The sequence below is a fragment of the Castanea sativa genome, chromosome 1 (assembly GCF_040712315.1).
Source record: "Castanea sativa cultivar Marrone di Chiusa Pesio chromosome 1, ASM4071231v1".
Taxonomy (NCBI): domain Eukaryota; kingdom Viridiplantae; phylum Streptophyta; class Magnoliopsida; order Fagales; family Fagaceae; genus Castanea; species Castanea sativa.
The window spans coordinates 13,799,473-13,815,093 of record NC_134013.1 but is presented as its reverse complement, the minus strand read 5'-3'; the positions used below and the strand labels follow the sequence as shown (position 1 = coordinate 13,815,093).

The 15,621-nt window shown below is 31.8% G+C and overlaps 1 protein-coding gene across 1 annotated transcript; it reads right to left on the bottom strand.

The window, feature by feature from the left end:
* On the bottom strand, positions 1-7,189 carry LOC142621590 (alcohol dehydrogenase-like 7). Its single transcript, XM_075794918.1, has 10 exons — positions 7,014-7,189; positions 6,759-6,895; positions 6,603-6,649; positions 2,581-2,906; positions 2,290-2,372; positions 2,114-2,189; positions 1,811-1,875; positions 1,326-1,421; positions 639-803; positions 1-382 (listed from the first exon to the last, which is right to left on the bottom strand). The coding sequence occupies exons 1-10, from the start codon at positions 7,063-7,065 to the stop codon at positions 254-256; spliced, it is 1,176 nt and encodes a 391-aa protein (XP_075651033.1). The 5' UTR covers positions 7,066-7,189; the 3' UTR covers positions 1-253.
* Between the last annotated feature and the right edge of the window lie 8,432 nt (positions 7,190-15,621).

Below are 15,621 nucleotides of genomic sequence, written 5' to 3'. Positions count from 1 at the left end.
TCACCCAACAAAAACCTCACCAGGGCATCTTGTGCATTTTTCATTTTTGCATGAGGATGGACTTAGTGTGTCATAGTGTAACATTCTTACAGAAAATTGAAAGAGCTGTTTAATCATTAAAGTATAAAATACATATGTTAAGACATATTATTTGATCAAACACTGAAACTTCCATGGTGATGGGATTACAATACAATATGGAACTAGCTGAAAATAAAAACCAGTTGCTTGTGAAAGCCCAGCGATTCCCAAACTAGGAGCTTGCTTGTTTGTCCATCCAAATTACACATCGAAGACAGTTTCCTTCAATGAGTAAATCAAAAGCTTTGTTGATATCGTCAAATCTTACCTCGTGCGTTACAAATTCATCCAGCTGGAGTTCCTGATAGTAATTAAATGAAAGAAAGAAGAAAATAAAATCATCTACTGATTATTTTTGCTAATACCACCTCAGATACAGGCAGGTGGCCAGACCTTGTTATCATACAGACAAAAGTTTTTGATCATGCACTGCAGAGATAGTAATGGCGCAAGGGGAAACACATGCACCACAAGATTAAATTGAAGAATGCTTTACAAGATAATTACCGTTATCAAAGATTTGCAACTAAAGAAAATCATAGCAACTGTTAAATTACCTTGTCTAAGTATTTTTTAAGGAGGATGGGAATATCAGATTTAGCTTTGAGTCCTCCAAATAAGGATCCCATGAGACTTTTCCCACTGTGAAGGACCTCAAAAGAGCTGAGGCTCAATTTTGCCCCCGGCCTGTCCACTCCTAACACAATTGTTTTTCCCCAACCCTGGCAAACAGAAATAAGATTATATCACAAATTACTCATTCGCGCATGATAGCATAAAAACAGGCACACAACAAGCATATCTGAAACTTGAAGAAAAATGAACAGGAAGGGAAACGGGTATGTGCTACAACAATCAATAAACCAATTGCATGGTTCCAATCTACTGCATGTTATTTTGCTAAAAATCTCTCTTCAAAACATCAAATCAATAACTTCAAATGTGCTCAAATTCACCAAGCTTTAGTCTGTCTGGTCATCAAGCCATGACTTAATTTCTTACAAATTGATATAAGGTCAATTTTTAAGGCACCACTAGAGCTGCCTTGTTTCCTCTTGATATATGGTTGAAAGGTGCAATGCTGGGACTAGATTTGATAAACTATGCCATAACTCAAGTCAAGTAAAGCCGACAGACCACATAGAATCTCTAAAATGCAGAGAGGCATCCTCTAACTCAAAAGAGATTTGGAGAAGACATCCAACAAAAGTTCTGTTAGTAATGAGAGCGAGAGAGAGAGAGACCTTTCGGCAACAAGCATATGCTTCATGCACCAACGATGCCATTCCAACACATTCAAAGCAATAGTCCGCACCCCCATCTGTCATCTCATTGATTACCTGTTCAATGAGATAAAACAAACTGCAACGGATTAAATTTAATTGTTTGTGAATGATGATACAAAACATACTGCACCTCTTGTGCTTCATTATAGACACTTCTTCCTTTGCTATCAGAATCAGATGAACCAAATATTAATCATCTCTGATTCTCATATCAAGTTCAACCCTATGAATAATATCATAAGAGTATAAGAAAGCTCAATTTCTCACAGATACATAAAGCATTAATAACTCGACAGTACAAGACATTCTTCAGCATGCTCAAACTAACAAAAGCCTATCTACTTGCAGAGCAAGAAGAGTTTATCTCAATATTAATGATGAATAGAAGTGTAAAACTTAACAATAGAGTCATCAAACAACTATCATATAGTTCAAGAGAAGACCTGGCTCACGGATTTGTCTCCACAGTTTCCAGAATTGACAAAGTCTGTGACTCCAAATTTTTTTCCTGTATTAACAAGAACAATATCATCCAGAACCCATGCAAAGCTCACTCATAACATGAGAATGACATAAGACTTTTTACACGGTTGCATCAAACAAAGTTAACCTGACAGGAAATACAGAAAACCTCATATTGAGCAGATCAAATGAGGTATATTCTCTATAAGAAAGTGATGCCCCTTACTTCATCAAAAGATGATTTCAGATTTCTGTGTCACTGTACCCCAATAAAAAGTACTTACCAGTTTCAAATTTATCTGGGTTCAGATCTACACCAATAATTTTTGTAGCTCCACAAAGTCTAGCTCCCTCTGCAACCTAGAAAACAGACAGGCATGAGCTTTTCTCTGCAGCCTCTCAAATATAAACGCAAGGAAGGAGAAAAACAATATTTATACAAAGTTCTGCAAGATCATACAGCTAATCCAATAGACCCCAGCCCAAAAATAACAACAGTTGATCCTTTCTCCACATCCGCTGTTCTCCAAGCAGCACCAACCCCTAAAAACCCAAATATAATAGAGGTTATTGTCATGTCAAAGGCCAACCTTCAACAAGTTGAGCTTTTGGGCGTATATGTTTTCCAAACTATGAGTTTTTAAATATAATGGTTGAATAATTAATTCACAATGAATGTTCAATTTGTTCAAGTTAATTTGTGTCAATTCAAGTGACACTTCCATTTATAACAAAGTACATGATCAATTACCTGTTGATACTCCGCAGCTAAGGAGGCATGCCCTGTTTGGAGCGATTGAGGGATCAATTTTTGTTACATGGGCAACGTCTACCACTGTATACTCACTAAAGCTTGAGACAAATAGAAAATGATATAAAACCTCTCCTTTGAGGTCAGTGAATCTGCTGGTCTCATGTCTAGGCATCCATGGAGATACCTTGAAAGGGAGTTTTGAACATAGGTTGCTCTTTTTTGATCTGCAATCAACACAATCTCCACAATCTGGCATGAACGTAGGGATGACAGTATCTCCTTCACTTACTTCATCTACATCTTCTCCCACACTTTCAACAACCCTACAGCATATAAAAAGTGGTGGAATATAATAAGCTCTCTCAACTTTAATGCCTGAACTCTGAATAAGCCCTGACAATATGATAGCTCTATGCCATCTAGTGCATGTGCACGATCAGTAATGCTTAAACATAGAAATGGCAAGATTAGGATACTGTAAGAAAAATATCTCAGTGTTAGATCAACAGCCAACAAAATGAGATTACATCAATTAAGGTGATTTAGTCTGATGCAAATGCCAATAAGACCATTATCTGCAAAAGAGCTATTCTGATCACCCTACCAGTACCAGTTATGCCGCACTCCCTCAACTTTATCAAAGCAGTGAAATTTCAGGACATCAAAAATGTAGTGACACTAAAACAAGAAAAGATGAAAGAATTCTGATTGGAAGTATGTAAATGATTTGTGAAATGATACATCATGCAAATAGCTTGACCAGGGCCATGCTTAAGGCATAGTAGAAATCAATTATCAGTGAACTCATACTAAATCGCAGGCTGATCTAGCAATCCATCAAGATGCAAAAGAGAACTGTATTTATTCTTGTGGGCAAAAACTAAAATAAAGTTCCTTAAGTGTTGTACCTTATATTTCTAATTAAATTTAATCATGTCGTTGTATTGATCAATGAACTACATAATTGAATTTAATTGTCCTTGGATAGGTTGAGTTCAATATAGTTTGAGCCCTAAGCTGATAAATTAACATGGATTTTTATATATATATTTAATAATCAATTAAATCAGATTTATTTAAGTTTCTATATCATACATTTTTCTTTTATTTAAAAACCACTATTGTTGCCTTTTGAGATACAAAATTACTAATTAAGTTTTTACATTTAGTTTTTATCTTGTTGTGATAATTTTCAATCCATTAAGATGCAAAAGAGAAATGTATATCTTCTTGATGGCTAAAACTTATATAAAGTTCATTAAGTGTTGCACATTATTATGATAATTTTCATTGTTATTTTTATTGTATTATTTTGTTATCTTCTAACTCTTTTTTATGAAATTCTAGTTCTTTTTTAAGATTTTAATCTTAATTTTCGGTTTAATCTTAACTTTTGGTTGTAATTTTTATATTTGCTTGTAATAAATTTAACAAGAGATTTTATTTAAGATTCAATTAGATTATTTATTCTTCTCTCTTTTAGGTTTTTCAAACAAATTAACATTTTTTGGTAGATATTTTTAGATATTTATAATTTTAAAAATATCTACAAATAAAAGAAACAGTAACTGCACTATGAAAATTTAATATATAACAAGAACAAAATAAAATTTTTAAAGCATAGAACAATAAAATGTAACCTATTAAAATATTATTGTAACTTTACATAACATAATCTACCACATGGGAGATTAATTTATAAAAATTAAAATCTCAAATTATTGGGAGAAATTGATTGTTAATGATTTTTTGATAAACTCACAATAAAATATTTTGCCTTTTTTTTTCTCAGCTCAGTGCCTCTTGCACTGTTCATGAGACATGAACAGTGCAAATAGGCAAATGAACAGTGCTAATAGTAGTGAACAGTAATGAACAATAACTGGAAAATATTTTTTTATTGTTTTCAATTTTCAGCAAAATAAGCGGTATCCAAACGTACACTTAATCTAATCTTTTGAGAGCCTTTTTAAAGGTGAGGCTAGGAAAAAGTGCACAGGTTTCTTATCTATAATCTATAATATATATAAAACCAAAGATTTTTTATTTTTAGTTAACCCATAATATTTTACCGCATAAACTTTTGAAATGTTACAATTTTTACTTGAGTTTATATTTTATTTTATATTTAAACCCTCTATTAAAATCTTGTTACGTCGATTTTTTTTCTATTAACGGTGGAATAGAAAGTTTTATATATAAATACAATCATAATAAATGTCTATTAATAATTACCATAATTATCAGATTTAGAAATAAAAAATAAATCACATTGTGTGACAAACGATGCACCTTTTTTATAAAATTTATAATAAAAAAAAATTTTGATTTTTGATTTTAAAAAATTGATAGTTCCAACAATAAGAAGGGATTTGAACTCTAATTCTCCTAATAAGTAACAATGTTTAACGAAGTGATGACAAGTTAGTTTTTAAGTTAGATACATCATCCAGTGATTAAAGTAGTCGTTTTAAAGAGTGATTTTTAGAAGAACAAAATTTAGCTACAAATTTAATTGCAGCCTGAGCCTAAGACTACAACCTTACTCAATAAAATAAAAATTATTGCATATTTTGAAAATCTAATCGTTGAGTTGTATGTTCTATACACTCTTAAAGCATATGTCAAATTTTGTGTCAATTAGATATTATTCACTATATGATCTATAAACTTATATTTTATGCATAATTTTAAATAACAAAATCACGCAATTTAAACAATTTATTGATGACATAGCTATTGATCTTTAATTTTCTAGAAATTTTGCATGCGTGAAGGATAAAAGAAGAAAATGTAATTCAATGGTAGATTTGTCAAAATTTACCTCCAATAAAAAGATATTGAGTAAGGTTGCGGCCTAAGACTACAACCAATTTTATAGCTAAACTTTGTCATTTTTGAAATATTGCAAAAATTTTACTAAATAAACTTTACAAATTGACATATCACCAATCATATAAAGGTAATTCAAGTATTTGTTCATCTTATCCTTTCTTTAAAAAAAATTATTAATTCTTAAAGTGACATAGATCACATTCATTAGTTACCCCATCTATCACCATACAAATCTTCTATCATACTCTATATTCCATCTATGTCATGTTTTTATTTTTTTTTTTCATATTTAAGTTTGGTTATTTTATGAGAAAAGTCATATATATATAAAAGACAAAGTTATAATTTGTGAAATATAAAGCGGAACACAAAAATGTAAGAAAGAGAATTTGTATTCTTGATACGCACTTTTCCTAGTGTAGATAAGTTGCAAAGCATCTACATTGGTAGAGCCATAAATTTAGCAATATGGCTCCACAAAAAGCTACTTTATTTATTTTATATTCTCAATTTACAATACACCCAACATCAATACATCAATAGATCTATATTTCTAGCTATTTGACTAAAATAATATAAAAAATTCATTAAAAAGCGGTGTAAACACAATCAAAAGAGATACTTTATTAAAAGTAGTGTGAACAACAATTTTTTTTTTTTTTTTTTTACATATGAGCTCAATGCACAGCTAAAAGTAGCTACGCACGGTAACTGTAGAGCAAAAAATAATGGTTTTTGGTATTTAGTGGTGCTAAAAATAGCAATATAGCTTTTTAGCACCACTAATACCAGTTATCTACAATCCTAGGTTGATTGTTGCCCAATTATTTAGAAGTCACAAATGATACTTTTTTTTTTTTATATATAACAAAGGTAGACTTTTTTAAATACCTAACTATATGCAGTCTCTAGTTGCACGCTGACACTTTCCATTCCCACTTTCCTTTCCCACGAAAGATGTCTTCTCAATAATAGGATTCAGTATAGCCAAATTCAAATTCCTATCCCCAAGAAGTTGTAAGTTATAACCATCCAAAATATTATTAAAAAATAAATAAAGGATTAAGAATTTAAGCATAGGAAAAATCAGTAATCACAAGGCACATCATCGCGAGAAACTCCAAGACATTATGCACCACGCGAAAACACAAAAATAAATGGACAAGAAAGAATGTAAGACTAACCCGATAGCCTCGTGACCGAGAATCCTTGGAAAAATTCCAGGAAAATCCTTCAAACATAAAACAAAAATTGGCATATATTTTATGAACCAAATTTGAAGAAGTTATGAAAGTAGAAATAAAAGTATGAGAGAGTTTTCAGAGTGAGTATGGTTAAACCTTCAATTTCCAGAAAGTGATATCACTGTGGCAGAGAGAGGTGCATATGATTCGAATCCGAACCTCATGAGGCATCGGAGGTGCAACCATGACCTCCTCTAGCACTAGTGGCTCACCTGGTTTGCGACTAACCGCAGCTACAACAATTCAACACAAAAAACAACAACAACAACAACAACAGTAATAAATCACTTTCAGACACTTATTCCTAGAGAAGCAACACACGGTAAAAAAAACAAGAGAGTTTTTACACACCTCTGCATCGAATGGAGTTCCCTCTGGTTTCACTTGAAGATTTCTCATCCATGGCGGCCGAAACTGCACATAGTCTATCTCTCTCTCTCTCGCTGGCTTGTTCTCTCTTACAACGTGGGACTAGGTCCTCGGAATGGTTGGCACTGGTCCCAATTTCAAAAGAACAGTATTATTTTATTTTATTTTTTTGAGAAAACAGTACTATATTTATTAAACACACTCTATTATGCTATTACACAATATTCTAAGGTGTGTTACTCCTAGTATTTTTCTTTTTGAAATATACGAAAGTCAGAAAAATATAACGGAAAGGGATTCTAAAATGTCCAACCTTTTTGTTTTTTGTTTTTTGTTTTTAAAGGTTTTTTGTTTTTTTAAAGGTTAACACTTTAGGTAACAGTTAATAATCAATTCGATGAAAGTTTTAATATTATTTTTATAAATAAAATTAAAAAAAAAAAGTCAAAATTAACCGATTAGTATTTTTTTTCTTTTTTTATGTAAGATAAGTAAAGAAAGCCCCTTTTTTTAAGATAAGTAAAGAAAGCCACGAACTAGTCTTGAAAGTTGAAACTGTGCCGCCTTGACTCAACTGGCTAATGAATGCGACTTTATTGATAGGAACTTTCCATCTAAGCCGTTATTTATTCAATAATACTACTAAAATATCTAATTTTATAATGTTTTAAAATGATTGATTGAGAGTAATGAAAAAAATGGTTTCTTAGGCAATTTTTTAATTATTTATTTTTAAAAAGTTTTAATATTTTTTTGAGAAATATAAAAAAATATTTAAAAAGTTAATTGTTTATTATATTTTTATAAAAAAATTTAAAAAATATTCCCTAAACCAATGTCCATGGACATATGTTAACCTTTTTCATGAAAAAAAAATAGTCTAATTAACTAATACTCTTAGAACATTTATTAATAAGTAATATTATAATCATAGACTAATTTACAAATCTTTACAATGGGTATATGGCCTCCAAAAGACCTGAAAGAACATCCATTAATAATTTACAAATGTTAGCCACTACCTAAAAGGATGAATGAATATATGAAAACGTTTTTAAAAGAATATTGAATTTGTGTTTGGAAGGATCAAAGGGGTGAGAGAATAGCTATGGGTGGAAACAAACGTTGTTGAGAGTTTGGGGAGGTGTTTTTTTATGGTTTAGGCAAGGCCGGCTTTATAGCATAGGCAAATGAGATGATTACTTAAGGCTTCCAAGTAGAAAAAAGCCCTCAAACTTTAATAATTATGGTTATTTCTTTTATTGTAATAGTATTAATTTGGCACAAATATTAGTCGATGAATAAAATAATATTTTTTATTAAATGAGGGAGAAAGAAAGAAATGTTACATCCACAATATTTTTCACAATAAATCCTAAATAGAAAGCTGAAACTGGTTATTATTGGTGAGTAAAAAAGTAATTTTAGTAGTGAGTTTAAATTAAAATCAGTAATAACTTAACACTTAGATTTTATTGTAAATGTAAAAAAAAAAAAAAAAAAAAGGCAATACACAACAAATTCACAAAAGTTGAGGTGGCAAATTTTTACTGGTCCTCATTTAGGTCTACCATTAATATCACATTTTATACTTACCACTATCATTCTGCTACAGCAACCAGTGTGGAGAATTTTATCAAATTTTTCGTCAATAGACTTTCTTAAAAAAAAATTTATACGCAATTAATTAGTAATTTTACATCTAAAATAAGATAATAAAGTTTAAGTAATATATTTTTTTAATCATATAAAAGACCTCAATTCAGTTTTAGGTCCCTAAATGCATCAAACTGCGCTTAGGTTCAAGAAGTAAAAGCGAATAGAAAAGGCAGGGGCTAAAGCTCTTAACACAATGGTTGTAGAGACCCAGGAGCGGACCTACAATAGGGCAGAGGGGCGCCATGGGGCCCCCCCCCCCCCCCCCCCCTGGCGCCGCTAAAATTAAAAAAAAATTCTTTGATTTCATTGGCTAAAAACTTGATCTTATTTTCCGCTGTAATTGACGCAAGTGTCTTTCTTTTCTTTGATTTTGTTTTCGCATGTAAATATCCATAGGATATTCATGCATGCTTTCATATATATAGCCACAGGCAGACCTACAGTACGGCAGAGGGGGCCATGCCTCCCCCCCCTACCCCCACATTAAAAAAAAAATTTGGTATACAAAAAATTAAGTTTGCCCTTAAATAAAATATATATATTTGTCTCTACCTCTCTAAAATATTTAGATATTGACCTACAAGAAAAGAAATAAATAAATAAAATTCATGCCCCTTTAACTACAAAAACAAAATAAAAAAATAAATATAGACTAAACAAAAATCGTGCACAAAATAAGAGTTTCTTATTTTGTATATTATACTTTGTTGATGTGTTTTATAATATGAAATGTTTAAGAAATACTTATTTTGTATGTAGTATTTTGTTGAATATGAAATAGATGTTAATTTTTATTTTCATAAATTTTTTTGTTTTTTTGTTTTAAGCTTTGACCTCCTTCGGGTATGAATCCTGGTTCTGTCCCTGTAGAGACCAAAGCGAGCTCGCGTGTTCATGGGTTTTGACCTTTGAGAGATTGTGTAACTTTTCTGTCGAGCTGAGCTTCTGTTTTGGCCTTTTTTTTCTTTTTCTTTTTCTTTTTTTCTTTTTAGGCTTCTAAGATGAGCTGGCAAACAGTGAAATGAGGGAGGAGATGAATAGTCACCATAAATTGGGTCTTTTAAGTTTTTGGTTTAATTAAAAATTATAATGAATTTTTATTCTTAAAATTTGACCATTTAGTGCAGCTCATTATTTGTAGCTGACATGTACCATGCCACTTTAGTGGTTTGTAAAATGTTTGTAAATTAGTTTATACTAACATTTTTCTTTATTAATTTATCATTTTATTAGAAATGATTTGAACTTTTATGGGAAATATTTAAAGGTGCTAAAAGAATTAATTACTTTTTTTCTATAAAAAATTTTAAAAAATATTTCTTAAACCAATACCCTAATAATAATCTATTACTTTATTCCATAAAACATACCATAAATTGGTGTAAAAAAAAGTAGTGGATAAAAATTAGAGTGTCTATCACTTTGGACATGCCTATAAGTTATTTATTATTAGAGGGATATAACTTAAGTCCAAAAGATTTATATTTTTATAATTTTTTGTCAAAAGTTGGAAACGTTAAAATTGAAATGATAATAAAATTCAACCCCTTTGAAACTCGAGGACGCCGACGCACCCACCCTCTTTTTTTTTTTTTGGTGGATAAGTGAACCCACCCTCTTTAACAAAACAATAGTGGAAATCATTTTATTAGTAAGATGATGCATGACAATTTGTGTCCTGATTTATATAAGCCATCCTAAACAAAGTTTATGTCACATACAAAAGGCTTTAAAGTTTAAGCAAGGGAATAATTAGGTCTGCTTGCCGGTGGACCTCCTCACGTGAGAGTGGGTTAGACATACCTAATAATTCATCCTCAATTTTGAGTGGGTTTCGGTTAATGTAATCGGAAAAGTCATTTCTCACAACAACAACAACAACAACAACAACAAAAAAGTGAGAGTGAATTCCGCCAATTCCATAAAGAAATCAAATACCATCTCGATTTGATGAAAAAGCAATTATTATGGGATATTGAATGTCTAAATTTAAATATTATCATATTTATTAAAAAAATAACTCCCAGTTTTATATTAAAAAAAAATGTGGTGTTGTATTAAAGTAATTAGGTTAAGGCTTGTTAAGATTTGCCATAGGGGCCACATTAATAAAAAATTGAGTAAATAAGAGAAAAAAAGCACCACGCTAGCTGGCAAAAAAAATATTGGATAGAATTGCCCCTTAAAGAAGACACAGCTAGCCACAGGGGTATTTTCTCCTTTGAACAAAATTGACCTCTTCACAGATTTCCCTTCACCTCACTTTTTATTTTCCACCAAATTTTATTTTACCACTATTTTACTATATATCCACTTTTTTTTCACTTTACCAATATCAAACTCAATTTCTTCCCTTTTAGGCTTTTACCAATATCAAAGAAAAGAAGGGATGAAAAAATGTCAATGAAGAATTGAGAAATAATTAAAACAAGGTACCACTATTGTATTTTATTTGGTTCATAGTTATTTTTTTAAAATAGGTTAAAATTAATATGATGTTAATTTTTATTTTTGATACATGTATATTGTAACACTAATGGATGGGAATGTAGTTGCAAGTGAGACTCAATACTTTGCTCCAAAAGATTGCTTTGACTTAAATAAACCACTTCCAGAAGATATTATAATTTTATTTTATTTGTAATTTACATTTCATTTATCTTATAACATTTTTAAACTCTTGTTTTAATATAGCACAAAATTAATATGATGTTAATTTTTATTTCTAATACATGTATTATAGCACCAATGAATGGGAGTGTAGTTGCAAGTGAGACTCACTACTTTGCTCTAAAAAATTGTTTTGACTTAAATGAACCTCTTCAAGAAGGTAATATAATTTTATTTTATTTGTAAATTTACATCTCATTATCATAGAATATGATGCTTATATTTTAAACTCTTGTTTTAATATAGCACTAATGGATGACAATGTAGATGCAAGTAAGACTCGTTAATTTGGTCCAATAAATTATTTTTGACATAAATAGTTGTCTCAAGAAGGTATTATTTTTGTCATTTTACTTGTAATATATAATTCATATATTATATAATATGATGTTGATTTTTTTTTTTAATATAGCACAAGTTGATGATGATTTGATTGCAAATGAGGTTCGTGGAAGTGTTTCAAAGAATTGTTTTGAATTAAATGAGCTTCCAAATGATGGAAAAAATAATAATATTTATAGAGATGAAATAGTTGATTGGAATCAATGTTCAATCAATGAAATGGGAGTTATTGAAGAACATGAAGATATAAATTCAATAAAAAATGAGTTTGAGCCTTTTGTTGGTCAATGTTTTCCTAGTGAAGAAGAAACTTTCATTTTCTATAAAAATTATGCAAATCGATATGGTTTTACAATTCGAAAATGTTGTACTAAGAAAAAAAAAAGGAGAAATAGTAAGATGTGATTTCTTTTGTCATCGACAAGGTAAACAACCACTAAAAATAGTGGCTCCATCTAAGAAACAATGAAATAGGAAGTCTTTAAAATGTGGATGTAAAGCTCATCTAAGTATCATTTTGCGAAAACCATTTGATTTTTTTTATTATTTTGACCTCTCTCTTTTTGGTGTACCCATAGCATAAACAATTCAATCTAAATTAATAATTTGCTTCAGTCCCCACTCCCCACTATCTCATGCCTCATGACCATTGCCTCGTATAAGGGTGTGAATATGTCAAGTTGAGGAGTATTTTCAATTCGGCCCACCATAATCGGGTCGAAAAAGGATCTAATCCAACTTAGCTCACCTAGATCAGGTTGGAATTTAAAAAAATAATAATAATTTGAGCATTTAAGCAACACCAATACAAATAAATGCAAATTTATAACCTATAATATAGCTCTATCCTAACTCGGTTGATAAACAACACCAACAACATCAATCACATAGCTCTATCCTAACTCGGTTGATAAACAAAAGAATAAATAATAAAATTATATAATATATTTTTTAAATATATATTAAACATAGGTGGGTCAAGTTAGGTGGATCAATTTTGGCGGATCAAGGAGTTGGTTGCACACCTCTAGCCTCGTATAGTAGAATAAATAAAGGTTAAAGAGTTGAAGAAGAAAATTGATTACGTTCTCTTATTTCTCCTTATTTGTTTGGTTTACAAACCTTCGTATTTTTTTTCATCTTTTAATTTCTTATTGGATCTTCCTATCTTTTTTTCATTAGTTTTTCATTTTGGTTAATGGTAGATAAAAAAAATTAATGTCACTGGTAGATTCAGATGAAAACCAATAACAATTTATTGCGTAAACTTTATTATGAAATTGTTATGAAAATATTGTATAAATATCACTATTTTTTCCAAAGAAAAATAGCACTAATTTAAAAAGTTTGGAAATACAGTAAAATTGACAATATTTTCACAATATTTTTTGTTTTTAGTTATGGTCAATCCTAGTATAATATTTTATTAATTTTATTTTGACATATAAAAGATTTAATACCTCAATTGTTGTGAAAATTTTGTGATAATTTGTTGTGTTGTAACACAATTTGAAAATTTTATTTTGTGAATTTCTGCATGATGGACGCGCATCCCGGGGATATTGGGCTTTTGCCCTTATTTTGCAAAAATAACAACAATATGTCCTTGTTTTAAAACTATTTAGGTCCACGTTCTTGTTTTGAAACTCGATTTTAACAAAATCAAGTTACAAGTGGAACTCGACATTAGCAATGTTGAGTTCTATGCATATTTTGCCAATTAATTTTTAAAAAAAAAATTAAGTGAAACTCTAGTCAAATTTCAATTAAAAATTTACATATAACTCGATTTTGAGGATATCGAGTTTTATACCAAACTCGATTTTGTTAAAATTAAGTTTCAAAAACAGAGACACAAATCTAAATAATTTCAAAACAAAGACATATTGCTGTTATTTTTGTAAAATAAGACCAAAAGCCCAATATCCCCCAATTTTACCTTTACCTTCTCCCAACTACCTTTATCTTTTCTCTGCTACTCCTTTCTGCTTCTTTTAAAAATTTTATTTTCTCCTCATAGACCAGCTCCAACTCACCTACCCTCCCCCCCCCCCCCCCCTCCCCATTTCTATTTTAATTCTGAATACCTAATAACCTGCAATAGTCACCACTAAAACCTTATGCTTATGGCTCAACTTTTGTCTTCTATTTCTTCTCACAGCTTTCTTTTCTAACTCAGTTCGTCTCCTCCTTGATTTCCTGTAAGAGGATTGTGATTTTATTTTATTATTTTGCTATAAGATGTTTGGTGTTGTTTTTATGGGAGAGACGCTTGTGAGTTTTCAAAAAAATTTCTTTTGGTTTTTTTTAAAGGATAAACATAGAAATATGACTAAAGGCTTTTTTTTTTACCGAAAATGGTAGAATTGATGTATTAAAATTGGCAAAAGTACAAAAGTATAACATAGGGTCCTAAGCCACATCAGGCCTATTCGCCTAGGCTACAGGACAAGAAACAGGCTAAGCAATGACCCACACAACAGACATGACTAAAGAAACTAGTAGAAACTAGGAAAAAGCTGCGGCAGACAAGAAAATGACTAAAGTAAATAATAAAATATTGAAAAAGCTGCCCTAGACCAAATCATGTCCTCTGGTTGGCCATTAACTTTTGATAGCACTCATGCATGAGAGACCTTGAATTGCGTAATATAGCCTGTGCGTGAGCTTCGGTATCCTCAGAACAGAACTTGTTTCTAGCGTTCCATATAGCCCACATTATCATCGCCCATTCTGTCAGCTCATCCCGAGTCAGTCGCATTAGAGCAATCACATCAACTTGTATAAAAATTTCTTCTATTTTACACAAAAAATTTCATTTTAAAATTTTACACGTTCATTTTTACAAATCACTTACATCAGTTCATCTATCCTACCACCTCTATTAATTAAATAATAATTTCCTCACTTTTTTTTATTATTTCTCTCCAACTACTGCGCGCCTTCTCTTCATTTTTTGGTAATTTCTCTCTGTCTCTCTCTCTCTCTCTCTCTCTCCTTCTCTTCATTTTTGATTCATGTCTCTCTCTCTCTCCTTCTCTTCATTTCTCTTTCGCTCTCTCTCTCTCTCTCTACCCATCTCTCTACCCATTTTCCAGCTCCGATCTCCGATCTACAGCACCAATCTCCGATCCCAGCCACGATCTCCGATCCACGCACCACCGAGCCCAGCCGCGATCTCCGATCCACGCACCGTTGAGCCCAGCCTCGATCTCTAATCCACACACCGCCGAGCCTAGCCGCGATCTCCGATCCACACCGAGCCCAGCCGTGATCTCCGATCCACGCACCACTGAGCCCAGCCGCGATCTCCGATCCACGCACCGCCGAGCCTAGCCGCGATCTCCGATCCACACTGAGCCCAGCCGTGATCTCTGATCCACGCAACGCCGAGCCCAGCCGCGATCTCCGATCCACGCACCACCGAGCCAAGCCGCAATCTCCGATCCACACACCACCGATCCCAGCTCTGATCTCCGATCCCCAGCACCATCGATCCCAACTCCGATCCGCAGCTCCGCCGACCAAAGCATCGTGGGTGTGTTTGTGTATCTGTGTGTGTGTGTTTTTTTTTTTTTGGAGCAAGTGTATGTCTGAGTTTGTTACTGTTCTCTGTGGATGATACTGAGTTTGTTGAGTTCGTTGAGAACGGAAAAGAGAGAGGAAAAATGGAGCGAACTATTCCTAGAATAAAATAATCCATACACGAGCTACAGTACCCGTGTATATTTACACGGTACTGTAGCTCGTGTATGGATTTCCACATTTTTGGCTATTTATACACCCACTGATGTGGGTGTTTTTTTGCATAAAATGTGTAAAAATTGTACTTTCTTTTATTTTACAAATTTTTAATTGAGCTGGTGTGGATGCTCTTAGCATGCTACGAGTTAACAGGAAAAAATCAGGGACCACCGCT